General features: G+C 46.5%; 1 protein-coding gene across 4 annotated transcripts in view; it reads right to left on the minus strand.

Annotated features, from left to right (window-relative positions):
• LOC145530500 (ATP-binding cassette sub-family C member 4) overlaps window positions 1-16,189 on the minus strand; it is a 184,821-nt gene extending 168,632 nt beyond the window's left edge. For all 4 annotated transcript variants that reach the window (XM_081551978.1, XM_081551977.1, XM_081551976.1 and 1 more), the window contains exon 1: window positions 15,956-16,189. In XM_081551978.1, coding sequence (XP_081408104.1) covers window positions 15,956-16,029 — 74 coding nt within the window. In that variant the 5' untranslated portion in view covers window positions 16,030-16,189. The remainder of the gene's footprint in view (window positions 1-15,955) is intronic.
• Between the last annotated feature and the right edge of the window lie 655 nt (window positions 16,190-16,844).

The following is a 16,844-nucleotide window of genomic DNA, read 5'->3' on the forward strand; positions in this document are numbered from 1 at the left end:
ACCATTAAACCAAACCCTGGGTAATATTCAGGAAGCTCCAACCCTTCCCCTCAGCTTCCCCCAAGAACTCTCATCGCAAGCCTCTGCCCACTAAGTCTAAGAAAAAGCCGTCTGAATTGGCATTCATGTGTGTGTGTGTGCATGCACACTCAGTCGCTTAGTCAGGTCCAGCTCTTGGCGACCCCATCGACTGTAGCCCACCAGACTCTGTCCATGGGATTTTCCAGGCAAGAATACTGGAGTCAGTTTCCATGTCCTCCTCCAGGGGATCTTCCCAACCCAGGAATCGAATCTGCGTCTCCTGCATTTGCAGGCAGAGATGCTTTACTACTCACTCAGCTACCTGGGCAGAGAAGGCAATGGCAACCCACTCCAGTACTCTTGTCTGGAGAATCCCAGGGACGGTGGAGCCTGGTGGGCTGCCGTCTATGGGGTCGCACAGAGTTGGACACGACTGAAGCGACTTACCAGCAGGAGCAGCAGCAGCTACCTGGGAAGCCCGAATTGGGATGCATGAGAAATCTAAATTATTGGATGACCTCAAAGAGGTGCAGACTGCTTAATATTAGGGACCTGAGACAACATCTCACTGTTCGTGTCCTCAGGGAAAACCTTCCATAGCCAGGAAAGAAAGCACCTTCCAGCCAACCGCTATTGGAATTGCCACAAATTTCAGCCAAATAAGAAATCTAAATCAACCCCCTCTACTTTCAGTGGAGGGTGCAAGCCCCATGAGGCCAAGGCTGTCTTTACTGTTTTCATTTCCCCAAATCCCCTAAAATACATATTGCAAAGTCTATTCTGGGCAGAACTAAATTCTTGCACAAAGTACTTAACACAAAAACAAACCTATGCCTCATATGTGACCCCAATGATCTTACGTCCCCAAAAAGGAGAAGAAAAACAGATACTCTGCCATCCAAAAAAAAAAAAAAAACCAGGAAGATGTATCAGTTCCAATTCATTATCTCTATTTCAAAAACAATTTATTCAGAATACTTATTGTGGAGCTTCCCCAAAATTTCCAACACCCCCCCTCCCGCAAAGTCTCCACACAGCATAGTTCTAATTTTTAGACATTCTCATTCTCTGATGATTCGTTCAGAAGGGACAAACAAGGGCCCCCTTCAACACAGGAGTGAATTTCAGGGTGCAGTTCTGTCTTGCGCAGACTCTCTGTAGCTGTCAACGTGGCTCAGGCGTGAAGTCCTGAATAACACGCTCTGTTACTGCTTCTTTTTGTTCCTGGTACCTTCCCCTGGGGTCACGACTCTTCAGGTCCACCTATCAGACTCGCATTGTGCCTTCAATTCCCCAGAGGAAGTCACTCAAAACACAGTAAGTTGACAGACGAGGCACCTGCTTCACTGAGGCAGCATCTGATGCATTTCCTCGTGTTCCACTGGGAGGGGAGAGGACTCTGGTGCAGCACCATGGACCCTCTCCTTCTCGCCAATGCCTCTTCCAACTGGCTCCAGGGTTTTCTTAACAACCTACTTCAGCTCTTCATGTTTCTGCCCAAGCTTCTTTCTCCTCAGGTACGACCGTCAGATGCTTCTATATGATGACCTGACCTGCTAATTCACTCAGTCACGGCTGACTCTCTGAGATCCCATGGACTAGTCCACCAGGCTCCTCTGTTCTTGGGATTTCCTAGGCAAGAATACTGGAGTGGTTTGCCATTTCCTCCTCCAGGGGATCTTCCCGACCCAGGGATTGAACTTGCATCTCTTACATCTCCTACACTGGCAGGCAGATCCTTTACCACCGAACCATATCGCATGGCAACTAATTTTTAATATTTAAGGCAGGAATACTGACAGAGACTTCAGCTCCTGGCCGACAGTTCCCTACAATCCAAAATATTTTGTGGCAAAGGCATGAGGTTTGAAGAGAAGTGCAGCTGATAACACAGCTATGATTTTCCTCCAAGTAAACAGAATAACTAATAAAGTAGTTGAGCCTATCTTTTCACTGAATTTCTATGTCACCACCCTACATGATTAGGAGAAAATGCAAACAGTTATAAAAAAAAGCAGTGATTTGAGTTCATATTTCCAGTAATTAACCACTAGCTAATAACTGAAAGATTGCTTAAGCTCCATAAACAAAAGAGACAAGGCTCAACAGCCCTGAGGCAGAGGGTGTGATGGAAAAACCCCCCAGCGCCAGCACTGGCTTTGAATCTAAAACCACTCTTCCACACCCGATCAGTCCTTCTTTATGACTATTCTGTCCATCTGACTTCTAGGCAAATAGTCTCTCTCAGTAGAGACTCCAGACCGACAATGTGGAATTCTTTACACAATATTGAGAACAGCTGTCCAAAATTTAACGCCAATTTAAAAACCTAATAGCCTTTCTGCGTATTACTCAGAGTTAAAGGGGGAAGGCTAATTATAAATCATAACTTTCTATCTGGGCAATACAAAGTCAACAGGACAGACTTTAGGAAAATTCCAGCTAAACCAGTTCATTCTTTGAAGCATTAGGTCAATTATGAACATAACAACCCTCAGCTTGAATAGCTAACTGCATATTCAGAAAGAACAAAAACATCTTGTGAAAAGCCTCTCTGTATGTGATCTATTATTAAAGGGCTTATTTGATTGGAAGTAAGTTGAGAGAGAGAAAACTCTCTAGTGAATCTGAGGACAGGCTAAAACAGCTTCCTTAACAATTTTGGTACGTTCTCCCATTTGCTTTAAAAAATAATAATAATAATAATACTTTGGCCACCTCATGCGAAGAGTTGACTCATTGGAAAAGACCCTAATGCTGGGTAGGATTGGGGGCAGGAGGAGAAGGGGACGACAGAGGATGAGATGGTTGGATGGCATCACCGACTCGATGGACATGGGTTTGGGTAGACTCCGGGAGTTGGTGATGGACAGAGAGGCCTGGCGTGCTGCAATTCATGGGGTCGCAAAGAGTCGGACACGACTGAGCGACTGAACTGAACTGAACTGAATGTTTCCTATAAGCACAAAAGCTTGCAGAGGTGGGAAAAAAGCAATCGAAAACAACAGAAACAGGTTTTGTCAGCAGGGACAATGCTCTGTAAGAGATTCTTTACGGATGGCCTGTGACTCAATGGACATGAGTTTGAGTAAACTCTGGGAGCTGGTGATGGACGGGGAGGCCTGGTGTGCTGCAATCCACGGGGTCGCCAAGAGTCAACACAACGGAGCACCTGAACTGAACTGTCACCTTGGCTCCAGGCCTTCCTGTCTCCCAGCCCTAAACCGGCCCGTGAACTGAATGCCATCATCAAGAGAGGCATACCCAGATGAGACCTTTATCCCTCAATCCCCTGGGAAGTAGCCCTCAAACCACAGGATATGCATGACTGCTTTATTAATAAAAAAGGATGCAACCCACAAGCTTTTTTTCACTAGGAATGTCAACCACAGGACTATAGGGAAATCAGAATTATAACATTAATTCAAATTAATCTTCATCATCCATTAAGTAAGACACTTTCCTAGGTTCTAGACCTTAGATAGGGTCTTTTTTTTTTTTTTTTTTTTACAGAGTTCACACTTGGGAGGAGGGATGATAATCAAACTATAGAGACAGGTCAGGAACAATGATAATAACCAGACAGAAAATAAAACAGGGAGACACGACTGAGGGTGGGCGCGGCCACTTTAGACGGGGTGAAGAGCACAGCTCACCGAGGAGGCCAGGTGTGGACCAAGACCCGAAGGACAAGCGGTTCATCATGTTCCAAGCCAAAGGAACAGCAAGGCAGAGCCCAAAGGCCTAAAGCACTTACAGAAAAATCCTGAGATGCTGTGTTTGCCTCTTAAGCAATAGAGAGCATAAAAGAATGTCCTGTAGAAGGGAGTGAACCGGGGAACCTGGGAGAGACAGTAGCTGGGCTTGAGGTCCCCGAGGAAAGCAGCAAAGGTGGCTGACATCTAATATCTCCTTCCATCCACCCACGGGGCTAATACTAACATGTTCAAATGGGAGAATAAAGAAACCAGCTCAGATTGGATCTGGACCAAGATCGAGATCACACAGCTGGTTACCAGCCAGGACAGTCAGCACAGAATTCAAAGTCACTTACTGAGCCTCACCTCAGACACGGGGTCCTTCCAACAGGGCAGAGGAGTCCTCAGCCTTGGCAGAGCCCAAGGGAGCCCCCACGCACCTCCGAGCCCTCAACCTATTCTTCCTCCAACCCACCGCAAAAGCGCTGTAACCAGCTTATCATCTTAGCTACATCTTAGCTAAGATCTTTTCATCTTAGCTAAGCCGGTGAGGGTGCGGGTCATCTGGGGAATTGCCAGCCTCTCCACCTGACCCAGGGCTTCCCTAGTGCCTGGCTGCCCAAAGTGCCCTCGTCTTGGCTTTCTGTTCAGCTGGAGATAAGCACCTTCACCGGCTGGACTCGCATACACCTTCAGGAGACCCCTTAGGCCCTGTGCCTCCAGCCCCAGTGACTCTGTACATTCCCCTGGGGCCCACGGCTGGGAGGGACCAAGCAACCCAGATGCCCACGTGCCACCTCCAGGAGCACACCCTCTCCTTGCAGCTTTCACAGCCATCACTCTCACGTACCAATCACAGGCCAGGGATTATCTTAGAAGGATACCTGCTCAAGTGATGACAGTAACAGGTTTTCACTTGTCATTACTCAAATATGTCAAAGTTTAGCTGAACACTGTCCACAGTTCCCGCCCATACTCCACAGGAGTGTGTATGTGTGCGTTAGCTGCTCAGTCGTGTCCAGCTCTTTGCGACCCCATGGACTGTAGCCTGCCAAGCTCCTCTGCCCATGGGTTGCCATTCCCTTCTCCAGGGGATCTTCCCAACCCAGGGACTGAACCCACTGGAGAGGGAGGAGCATATTTTACGGAATATGAACTTAGCTCTGTTAGAGCAACCGTATTACTTATCATCCAACCTAAGATACTGCTAGGAGTAAAACAGGGTGCTGTTAATAATTACAGTGTGATTAAGGGGTGTAAATCGGGACTATCCTGAGCAAACCAGGAGTTGAGGCACCTGCAATAGGCAAAAAGGAGCAACTTTTAGAAAACAGAGACTGAATACAGCTCTACAACCTCAATCAAAAATTTTACTATTAATCTGATTTCATATCAAATCAAGGGTTTTTTTTCCCCTTTTGGGGGGGAGAGAAGCAGAAGGGAGGCTGCCATACCATATCATTTCCTTCCAAAATAAAAAGATGCAGGAATTCCCTAGCGATCCAGCCGTTACAACTCCATGCTCTCACCGCCGAGAGCCAGGGTTTGATCGGGCAGGGAACGAAGATCCTACAAGCTGCATGGCCCAGCCAAAAAAAACCAAAAATAAACAAAATAAACAAAAATTTTAAAATAAATAAAATAAAAAGATGCAAGTGCAAGAATACTAGGATCCTGGCCTGTCAGAAGACCAGGATATAAGGAACACAAACCCTTTGCTCTACAATCAAGTCAAATGCTAAGGTCCATTATGAACCAGGGGACACGTCAGAAATTAAGACTGAGCATCAACCCCAGATTGCTAAACCTAGGAATAAAGCCATCATTTGTAGTGCGATATGCTTCTGGAGATGAACTTAAGAGAATTTCTGCACAAATGGAGATACAATATAGCTTTTTTCGCAAGCACCACCTGTTCTCTTCTTGGATCACACCACTCTTCAAGCTGAATGTAACTCGTCCTCCTCTGCCTTCCAAGGATGTCCCGCACTTGACTTTCAACATCTGAAGCTGAAACAGCCTCCTCCCCATTTACAAACTTGTGTTGCTTTGGACATGAAATTTTTTTAACCTCTCTGCACCTCAGTTTCTTCAGCTGGAGGCAAAGAAAGTGGCTGCACTTGGCCAGTCTTTTATTGATACAAACGCTAATCACGGTTGTGGTAGCGTTCCACCTGGTAGTATAGAAATCTGCTTAAGGTAGCAAGGTCTTCTTGAAAATCTCAGTGGGTCCAGGAGTGCTCAGCGTGGCTGTGCCCACAATGAGGGGAGACCCTGCCTCTTACTCCAGCGGGAGGGGAGCTGAGAGAGGAAATGGAGGGGAGGGAGGCCAGGCCTTCCACTGGTAATCCTCAACCCACATCTTCAAAGAGCTCCAAACCTCACTGCACGTGGCCTTGTGTGGAAACCAGTAAATGGGGCTGACTTCCTGAGGAGGGAGGAAGGGACAGCAGAGATAAAAAACAAAACAGAGGAGCTTTCCCTGGAAGTCCAGGGGTTGAAACGCTACATACACTTCCAGGGCAGGGGGCGGGGGTTCAATCCTTGGCCGGGGAACTAAAAATTCCACATTTCCCCACAGCGCAGCCAAAAGATAAAAACATTTAAAAATAAATTTAAAAGTTTAAAAATCGGCTAAAAAATAAAGCAGAGAACACGGAAGGCAGGGGCAGGAGGCAAAAAGAGGCCTGGGGAAGTGCGCACGGAGGAAGCAGGAAGTGTGCAGGATGACCACTTCCTGCCTGGAGGCCGCCACCAGCCTGGAGGGGCTCCTGACCTCACTCAGCCCCACACGCTCCAGCGGGCTTGGGCTGGTGGGTTCTTCCACATACAGGGGGCTGCAGCGGTGCTCATGTTCACCTCTGCCTGCTTTGACATTCTTGCCAGAATTCAGCCTAAACACGTGAGCCAGGAGGAAACCACACCGTGGCTTTAAACCACAGACTGGCTGGCTGTGTGGCTCTCGGCCAGCTGAATTCAACCTGCGTGAGGACACCCCACCCAGCCCCACCCCCCATTCGCCTGCCACCAACTTCTCAGAGTAAGACTTTCCAGGAGAATCAGCCGGAGACGACTGGGAGTCACAGAATGGCGAGGCCAGCCTCGGGTTCACCCGCACTTTGCAGGTGGGGTTCAGCCTCACCCACCCCGCAGACCACCCTTTCCACACACGTTCAGCACTAGGGAGTAGTTCCTCACTTTGCTCTGCCTTCACTAAAGAGGCCAGTTCCCAGAAATCAAAGGCAACGGATTCCCTTTTTGTGTCTGTGAGCTGGCGGCTCTGCAGGATTCCTTCCGGCTGCACTTCACCCTTCCTGGAAGGGTTTCTAAGAAGGGCTCCCCCTTTACAGGAAAGGAATCCCTTCTGAGGAATGGGGCTGATGAGAAGGCGGCCCCGCGGAATTTCCCTTCAGAACACTTCAACTTACTTTCTGAGTGGCTCCTAGCAGAGAAGGCCAAATCCACTTGAGAGAGGGAGGAAGGGAGGGTTTTGCAATAATCCTCACTGTCTCCATTTATTGAGGGCTTGATACGCAGCAGGCACTTACCTGTACTATTACAAATGCGGTATGTTTTACAGGTGAACAAACTGTGTTGCTCAATGAACACTCAGAATTCATATAAACAGCACCTGTGTAATCTGTGACACCGATAAGCCAACCTCTGCAGGCCCAGGCTTAAGTTTTAAGCCATCTCCCTTCTATTTAAGCAAGCTCCCAGAGTTTTTCAGCAAGCTCTGGGAGTTGGTAATGGACAGAGAACCCTGGCATGTTGCAATCCATGGGGTCGCCAAGAGTTGGACATGACTGAGCAACTGAACTGAATTTCTGTTTAAAAACAGCACAGTTGGTGGGAGAGAAGGAAGTGAGGTAGGGAATGGTTCAGGCCAAATTGGTCATATTTAGAAGATACCTCAAATTATAACCATTGTTACGTGTGTGCAATTTTAACAGTACTGTGTACAAAGTGGACAAGTAAGTTCTTATACGAAATATCTAGTCTTTCTAGATATTTAGAAGTGTTTAATGCATTTAAAAGTAGAAGTAGTGTAATAATGCTTCTTGTAAATAGCTTTTTAAAACTGATGGGAAATACTGTAATTGGAAATGGAAGAGAAGAATGTACACTGCCGAGTTGAGAGTTGAGAAATCCCTTCAGTAGAAGTTTAAAGTAGTAGCCAGTTGGGTTATCACATAATCTGTCACATCCTCACCAACAAGGGTCTGAAAAATAAAAGCAATTTATTGGGTGAGCAACTGTATGCTCATAAGCTTTCTGTTGACAAATGTGAGATTGCCACTCAGTCACCCTTATAAGCTCAGTCAATCCAGGCATTCTGTGTGCCCCAGGTGAGGAAATACACACAGCAACACAGAGGTCATAGCCCATACTCCGGAATTTGTCACCTTGACTTAACTCTGAGCTCCTCAATGTCCTACTTTGGTAAACGGAAGGCAAAACCAGGTGCAACAAGGGTTTATTATAAGGATTCAAGGACCCAGTATATCTATCTCCACACACAGGAAGCCCCCTTCCTCCTCAATACCTTGTTGAGTCCCAACAAGAGTGAACAAGCCAGTTGTTCTCATGCTTTGAGAGGAACTTAAAAACAGGGTGCAGATCTTGAAAATATGTAGGTTATTTTCAAGAATCTTTTGATATTGGTTTCTAACACAATTCCACAATAATAAGAGAACAGACTCTGTATGATTTCAATACCTTTAGACCATTAAAGTTCTGCACCTTGTTTCATGACCCTGGATGTGTATCAGTGTCTCCTTGACACTGGAGAGATTTATCATCTATGGGAACTTGAGCAGAATTTGCATCCTGCTGTTGTGTGAAAATTGTATAAATCTTAACCATGTTGAACTGGTTCATAGTGCTTTTCGGGTCTACTATATCCTTCTACTTTTCTGTCTATTCATTCTATTAATTTTTGAGAGTTTGACATTGAAAACTCCAACAAAAAGATTTTAATTTATCGATTTAAAAAATAAATAATATAAAGTGGGAGGGACCAGGCGTTCAAATTTTCGGGCCAACAAGATGAGTCAATCATATTGAGGGCTGAGAAACTGCTGTATAGTCACTAGTAAGAACAGCGCTGGCAAGTTTAACAGATAATGTTAGTTGCTCAGTTGGGTCCGACTCTTGGTGACCCTATGGACTGTAGCCCGCCAGGCTCCCCTGTCCATGGAATTCTCCAGGCAAGAATACTGGAGTGGATAGCCATTCTCTTCTCCAGGGGATCTTCCTGACCCGGGGATCAAACTCATTATAGAAAACACTAAAAGAGGTTTATCTTACTCAAACCCATAGTAACAGCCTCGTGGTAAGAAGGACCGTGCTCTCTGGCTCCATCGAAACGTTACAGGCAATATTTAGGATGAAAATGTTCCACACATCACAGAGGAGACATAGTCTGGGAGAAAGACACACAGGTGTAAAAACTTAACACACAGAAACCTCAATTACATAGTTGGGAGACCAGGAGAGGGAGCTCTCATGCCTGCAACAATATCAGAGCCCAGTGGCAAGAAGTAACAATCTTCCTTTCCTGGCAAGGATTCAGCCAATGAAAAGCCAGGGATGCTGTTTACCTACACTAACTCTCCCAAATCTCCTTTCCCTCTATACGAGTTCTCCTTCCTCGTCCTTTGGAGACTTGCACGTGGCTTCCCATGGCTGCAGACACTGAACTGCAATTCTCTGCTGTTCCCACATAAACCCATCTTTGCAGGAGAAATATCCTGACAGTCTGTTTCAGGTCAACAAAGGGAAGGGAGTCAACACATTGGGGGACCCATGGATGACTCAGAAAGGCAAATTATTCACTTGACACATCTGAATGTACACTAGTTGACATCTCTCAGGCTGACCAGATGCAGAGTATAAAAACCCCAATATCAAGAATAAACTACAGGAGTTAAATCTGTTATACTGTTTATTTCACTGTAAGGACTTAGTAGTAAACTTTAATACACCTTTAGGGTGATTCTTCTGCATCTTCCTTAGAGCTGGAGTTATCCTGTAAAATCACCAAAAGTAATCAAACTAAACGCCTAAGAGGACTTCCTAGGGTTCAGTGGCTAAGACTCCACACTCCCAATGCAGGGGACCTAGTCAGGAAATTAGACCCCGCCTACCCAAACTAAGAGTTCGTATGCCCCAACTAAGATCCAACTTAGCCAAATTAATTAATTAAAAAAATTAGATACGTGTCTAAGAAAGGGGAACAGAACAAAGCCAGAGAAAGAGCCCCGGAGAGCTCACCCAGACTCCATTAACAACATGTGGATTTCTGACTGTTAATGAAGAACAACAAGATTCATACAAGTGGTTTCTAAAAATGGTGCCAAGAATCCTAGTTTGAAATTAAACATTTCTATGTATTCACAATCAATAGTTACTGAGGGCCTAACAGGACCAACTTCCCTAAACCGTCTCAACACTCAGCCAGTTCACATCCCCCTCATGACATCAGCTTCTCTGACAAGTCTCTAGAGAGTCTGTCTTGACACCAATGGCAGTTTCCACAACCACATTCCCTTTGCAAGGGGACAGTTCATTGACTGAAACGTGGTCAGTGTCAGGGGAGTTACGATTTAAGGCAAAATGGTTGTCTGAGGATGCCTTACAAATAGCTGAGAAAAGATGAGAAGCCAAAGACAAAGGAGAAAAGGAAAGATATATGTCCATCTGAATGCAGAGTTCCACAGAATATCATGGAAAGATAAGAAAACCTTCCTAAGTGATCAATGCAAAAAAATAGAGGAAAAACAATCGACTGGGAAAGACTAGAGATCTCTTCAAGAAAATTAGAGATACTAAGGGAACATTTCATGCAAAGATAGGCACAATAAAGGACAAAAACAGTATGGACCTCAGAGAAGTAGAAGATATTAAAAAGAGGTGGCAAGAATACACAGCAGAACTATACAAAAAAGATCTTAATGACCCAGATAACCACGATGGTGTGATCACTTACCTAAAGCCAGACATCCAGGAGTGCCAAGTCAAGTGGGCCTTAGGAAGCATCATTAGGAACAACACTAGTTAATGTGATGGAATTCCAGCTGAGCTATTTCAAATCCTAAAAGATGATGATGTGAAAGTGCTGCACTCAATATGCCAGCAAATGTGGAAAACTCAGCAGTAGATACAGGACACGAAAAGGTCAGTTTTCATTCCAATCCCAAAGAATGTTCAAACTACCGCACAACTGTACTCATCTCTCCCGCTAGCAAAGTGATGCTCAAAATTCTCCAAGCCAGGCTTGAACAGTACACGAACCGAGAACTTCCAGGTGTTCACGCTAGATTTAGAAAACACAGAGGAACCAGAGATAAAGCTGCCAACATCTGTTGGATCATCAAAAAAGCAAAAGAGTTCCAGAAGAACACCTACTTCTGTTTCATTGACTATACCAAAGCCTTTGATTGTGTGGATCACAACAAACTGTGGAAAGGTCTTCAAGAGATGAGAATACCAGACCACCTGACCTGCCTCCTGAGAAATCTGTATGCAGGTCAGGAAGAAACAGTTAGAACCAGACATGGAAAATGGACGGGTTCCAAATTGGGAAAGGATTATGACAAGGCTATATATTGTCACCCTGCTTATGTAACTTATATGCAGAGTACATCATGCAAAATGCTAAGCTGGATGAAGCACAAGCTGGAATCAAGATTGCCAGAAGAAATATCAATAATCTCAGTTATGCAGATAACACCACCCTTATGGCAGAGAGCGAAGTGGAATTAAAGAGCCTCTTGATGAAAGTGAAAAAGGAGAGTGAAAAAGCTGGCTTAAAACTCAACATTCAAAAAATGAGATCATGGCATCTGGTCCCATCACTTCATGGCAAATAGATGGAGAAATAGTGGAAACAGTGGCAGACTTGATTTTTTGGGGCTCAAAAATCACTGAAGATAGTGACTGCAGCCATGACATTAAAAGAGGCTTACTCCTTAGAAGAAGAGCTATGACAAACCTACACAGCATATTAAAAAGCAGAGACATTACTTTGCTGACAAGGGTCCATATAATCAAAGCTATGGCTTTTTCAGTAGTCACGTTTGGATGTGAGAGTTGGACCATAAAGAAAGCTGAGCACCAAAGAACTGATGCTTTTGAACTGTGGTGTTAGAGAAGACTCTTGAGAGTCCCTTGGACAGCAAGGAGATCAAACAGTCAATCCAAAAAGAAATCAGTCCTGAATATTCATTGAAAGGACTGATGTTGAAGCTGAAGCTCTAATACTTTGGCCACCTGATGTGAAGAGCCAATTCATTAGAAAAGATCCTGATGCTGGGAAAGATCGAAGGCGGGAGAAGGGGACGACAGAGGGTGAGATGGTTGGATGGCATCACCGACTCGATAGACATGAGTTTGAGTAAACTGTGAGATGATGATGGACAGGGAAGCCTGGTGTGCTGCAGTCCATGGGGTCGCAACGAGTCAGACACAACTGAGTGACTGAACTGACTGACTGATGGGACAAGTGCATCTGGTCCAAGATCCTACTCAACCCTCATCTCTGTGGACAGGTCCTGTACTAACCCTCAATCTGCTGGCCTCTGGGATGAAGGTGGTAGAGAAATGCAGAGCACACCCCAGAGGGCTGAACTGCAAGACAGCAGGGACATCACCAGGGAGAGTCTCAGCAGACTGGACAATCCAGTCCCCAGCTGGACACGGTTCATTAACAGTGCTCCTTATTTCCAATAATGGGGATGAGCAAGAATTATTCAATAAACCATGACAGGAAAATGGGCTGTTTCGGGGAAAAATGAAATTCTAGCTGGCTTTATTGTTAGAAACGAAACAAGATTAAAATAAAATGCTTACAGAGATTTAAATGATGCTGGGATTTTACAAAGACATATTATAGCAACAGGAGAAACCAAAAAGAAAAGCTTGATATACTTAATAACATATAATTTAAAACCTCTAAATTCAGAGAAATGAAAATTTGTAAAATTATAAGTGCTGTTACAAGTTATTTTTAAAAAATCTATTAATACACAATTCAAAAAAAAAAAAAAAAGGTCAACAGGCACCAAAAAGACGTTCCATTTTTACAAACTGAAATTAAAAGTGTTTGATATTATCGGACTTCCCAGGGGTCCAGTGGTTAAGACTCTACTCTTCCACTGCCAAGGGGCACAGGTTCCATCCCCAGCCAGGGAACTAAGATCCCAGATGCCTCATGGCGGGGCCAAAAAACAAAGACTGTTTGCTATTAACCTTAGACCTAGAAGAATTAATTTAGGTATTCAAAGTTGACACTTAAATAAGCTCACAAACAGCTGTGAAGAGGGCAAGTTGGTCCGAACCTTATGGAAAACAATTTGGCCTTTCACTGGTCATTTTATATCTGAGAATATAGAAAAAGGAAAGGTGCGCCACAATACAAGGTCATGGATATTCATCACATCATAATTAGCAATAAACTGTGTTAAACAAAAGTGAAAGAGTGCATACATTGCAATTAAAGACCATGTTTTAAAGATTTGTATTAAATGTTAACCATAGAAAATTAAGAAGGCTTCAAGATTCAAAACTATTTTGTTTTATACAAAAGATGAATATGGGTAAGCAGGTGTGCATAAAAATTTCTAGGGGAAAGACTAAGAAACAATCAGAATAACAGTAAGTGTTCTTGGCTAATAAAAACAAATCCTTATTCTTTTTTCTTGCTTTACAGTTTTAAATTTCTTACAAAAATAGAAAGAAATGTATATTCTTCTATAAAATCCACAACAATTACCAACACCCATATTGGTAAAAGTCAGCAATATCCCTATCCTTATACCCTACCTGCAAACTGCTGTGAAACACTACACTGCAGATGAAATTTAAAGTATATACCCAATGAGAACATGAAAACTCAGTTTTTCTCTACACGGTGGGCCTTCTCTCTGGGCAAAGCTTTCTGGCTGGGCCCAGTTCATCATTCCCTTGGTAGCTAAGTTGGGTACAGAAGGAAATCACTAAGGTACCTCAGGCTTTGGATACAAGACGGCTATTATGGTCAACAACTAAGTCTGCAAACTCTGAACCCCCTTTCTCCTCGGGACCGTCATTCCTCACCATGGATGGGACCTGCCCACCCTGCACAAGAAGAGCAGAGTCTTAACCACTGGCCTGCCAGGGAAGTCTGGACCCCTTTTTAAAAGATTATACTGAAGTAACAAGGCCAGTGGGAGGAGTGGCTTAAAGCAGTTGCCAGCATTAACCTGCCACCAGAATCACCTGGAACGCTTCTTTAAACCTCATCCCAAGAGCTTCTAATTTTACAGAACTGATCTAGACTGAGTGCAGGAAAACTGCATTTCTAATAGGCTCCCAGGTCCATATAGTCAAGGCTATGGTTTTCCCAGTGGTCATGTATGGATATGAGAGTTGGACCGTAAAGAAGGCTTAGCACCGAAGAATTGATGCTTTTGAACTGTGGTGTTGAAGAAGGCTCTTGAGAGTCCCTTGGACTGCAAGGAGATCCGACCAGTCCATCCTAAAGGAAATCAGTCCTGAATATTCATTGGAAGGACTGATGCTGAAGCTGAAGCTCCAATACTCTGGCCACCTGATGTGAAGAGCTGACTCATCAGAAAAGACTCTGATGCTGGGAAAGACTGAAGGCAGGAGGAGACGGGGACGACAGAGGATGAGATGGTTGGATGGCATCACTGACTTGATGGATATAAGTCTGAGCAAACTCCTGGAGATGGTGATGGACAGGGAAGCCAGGCGTGCTACATTCCATGGGGTCACAAAGAGTCAGACACGACTGAGTGACTGAACAACAAAAACAGGCTCCCAGGTGAGGAGGATGCTGCAGGTCTGAGAGCTGTACTTTGAGAACAGCCGCCCTAAAGCTTGATTATAGATGTTTCACATACATCATCTCCCACAGCAAGAACTGGAAGAACTGAGTACAAGAACAAAGGTCTATTTGGAATCGCCTTCTTTGTGTGTTTAGGAAAAAGTAAGCATATCAATAGAAAAAGCTCAGAACTGCAGTTACATACAGAGGAATCACAGGCTCAGAAGTCAGACTGCCTAGTTCAGGATCCCACTCCACCACTTACTCACCATGTGATGTAGGCCACTTCCTCAACCTCTATGCTTCAGTACCTTCAGCTGTAAAAGATAATAGCTCCATCTGCTCCCACAGGAAAACTGGAAATGGGTGTCTACCACAATCAATGAGCGGTCCTCACCTTCCATTTCCATGCATACATTTTTAAAATCCACAAAAAAGGTCTTGGAGAGTTCCTTGCCCTGCCTGAAGCTACAGGAACAACCACAAATCACTTCTCTGAAGGCTAGAGATCTGGGCAAGACTCCATAGGTTTCAAGGACCCCAAGCCGAGAGTGGTCCGCAAAGATGGAAGTGTAAATAGGGAAAGCGGTTGGTCAAAATACATACTCCAGTCGTCGCTGTGTGCCCCAGGCAAAAGCAAAACATGTTTAAGAATAGTGTCCCCATTCATTACATAAAAATTGTTCCTTTACCCACCATAAATTTGCCCTAATTAGGTACCAGGCGCACACAGATAGAGGGAGGGAGGGAGACAGACAGGGTCACAGACAGAGAGCCGGGTGCAACTGGCCGGCAGATGTCACATAAGGAATATATGGTTAAAGGTTGGGACATTATTGGAAGAGGGCAATTGGTCCAGGGCGCTAATTACATAAAGGAAACTGCTCATAAGCTGCTTGCTTAGGGGGGAAAAACGAAAAAAAAAAGTGCAGCTCTAGCTCAGAAGAGCGAATTCCCAGAGTAGTATTGGAGAAGCCGGCTAAGGGTAGGGAAGGGTAGGGTAGGGTAGGGTGGGGTGGGGCGGCGGCGGGGCGGGTGGGGGTCCGGTCCGTTCTCCGGCTGGGCGGTGACTCCCCCTGGGCAGCCTCCGTTCTCCGCCTCCCCGCCTCCGGCTCCAGCTGCTCCCCCTGCTCCGGGAACCGGAGGCTGCCGGAGCGGCGAGCAAATATACTGGGACAGCCGAAGACCACGCGACCACGTCCCCTTCCTCGGCCTATTCCCCCTGCCCCCGCAAGCCGGCGAGCCGGCGGGGACCACGCGGCCGGCGCGGGGCGGCCCCACCGGCGGCAAGAAGCGGCGCGGCCTGGGGGAGAGGGGAAAGCGCCTCGGCCCCCGAAAGGCGAAGGCGGCATCAGGTACCCGCCCCACGGCGGCCAGGGTATCACAACCCAGGCGGTGCGCTCACCAGAAGAACACGCGCGAGCAGAGGTTCGCGTTCCGCAGCGGGTTGGGCTTCACCTCCGGGTACACCGGTTGCATCTTGCCGGCTGGGGCGAGAGCGGTTTGGGATCCAGCCGCTGGGGCGTCGGTGCCGCCCGCTGCTCCGGGAGGTGTTGGCCGGGATGCTGGACTTCAGGCCGCCGCGCCGGTCCGCGCAGCGGGAGCCGGAGAACCACCGGCTCCCGGAAGCCGAGCGCCTGCGGCCCGCCGGGTCCCCGCCTCCCGAGGCCGCGCCGCCTCCCTGGCCCGCCTGAGGACGCCGGCAACGTTCCGCGGCCGGATCGCCAGGAGCCCGGAGCCACAGGCCGCGAGCCGAGGCAGCGGCGGCGCCAAACGTTGGCCGGGGCTGAGGTTGCCCGGAGGCTGGCGAAGGTGCGAAGCGAAGGGAGGAGGCTAAACGAACCGCGCGGCACACGGGGCTCTGCGCCTAAGCGTCCACGTGCTCGCACCTGGCTGCGAACGCGGCCTTAATTATTGCTCCCAGCCCAGGCACCCCCCGCCCCAGAACGTGGAGCGGGGAGGCGCCGTATCTGCCCGCCCCCGGCTGCTCGGAAACGCCCCCTCGGCTGCGGTTTTGCAAATATCCTGAAAAAGCTGGCAGAAGGCGTGAACAGTCGGCGCTCCCGGCACCCTGTCCTCTTGGGACCAAACTACGGTCCTCTGGGAAGTCCTCCGACCTGCGACCAAGCCTTTGACGTCGGACAACAGCAGAGTTTAGCACAGATTATGTTTGCAGAGCGTCAAGAGCCAAAGAAAAGTAACAGAGGATTAGAAGAACTCAAAACGATTTTGGAAGATGAGTGAATGTTGCCACTGGGGACAGGCTGTTGGCATTGTGTAGAGACCTCTGGGAG

Source organism: Giraffa tippelskirchi, chromosome 12 (genome assembly GCF_054371585.1).
Source record: "Giraffa tippelskirchi isolate mGirTip1 chromosome 12, T2T-mGirTip1v1.2.pri, whole genome shotgun sequence".
NCBI classification, from domain to species: domain Eukaryota; kingdom Metazoa; phylum Chordata; class Mammalia; order Artiodactyla; family Giraffidae; genus Giraffa; species Giraffa tippelskirchi.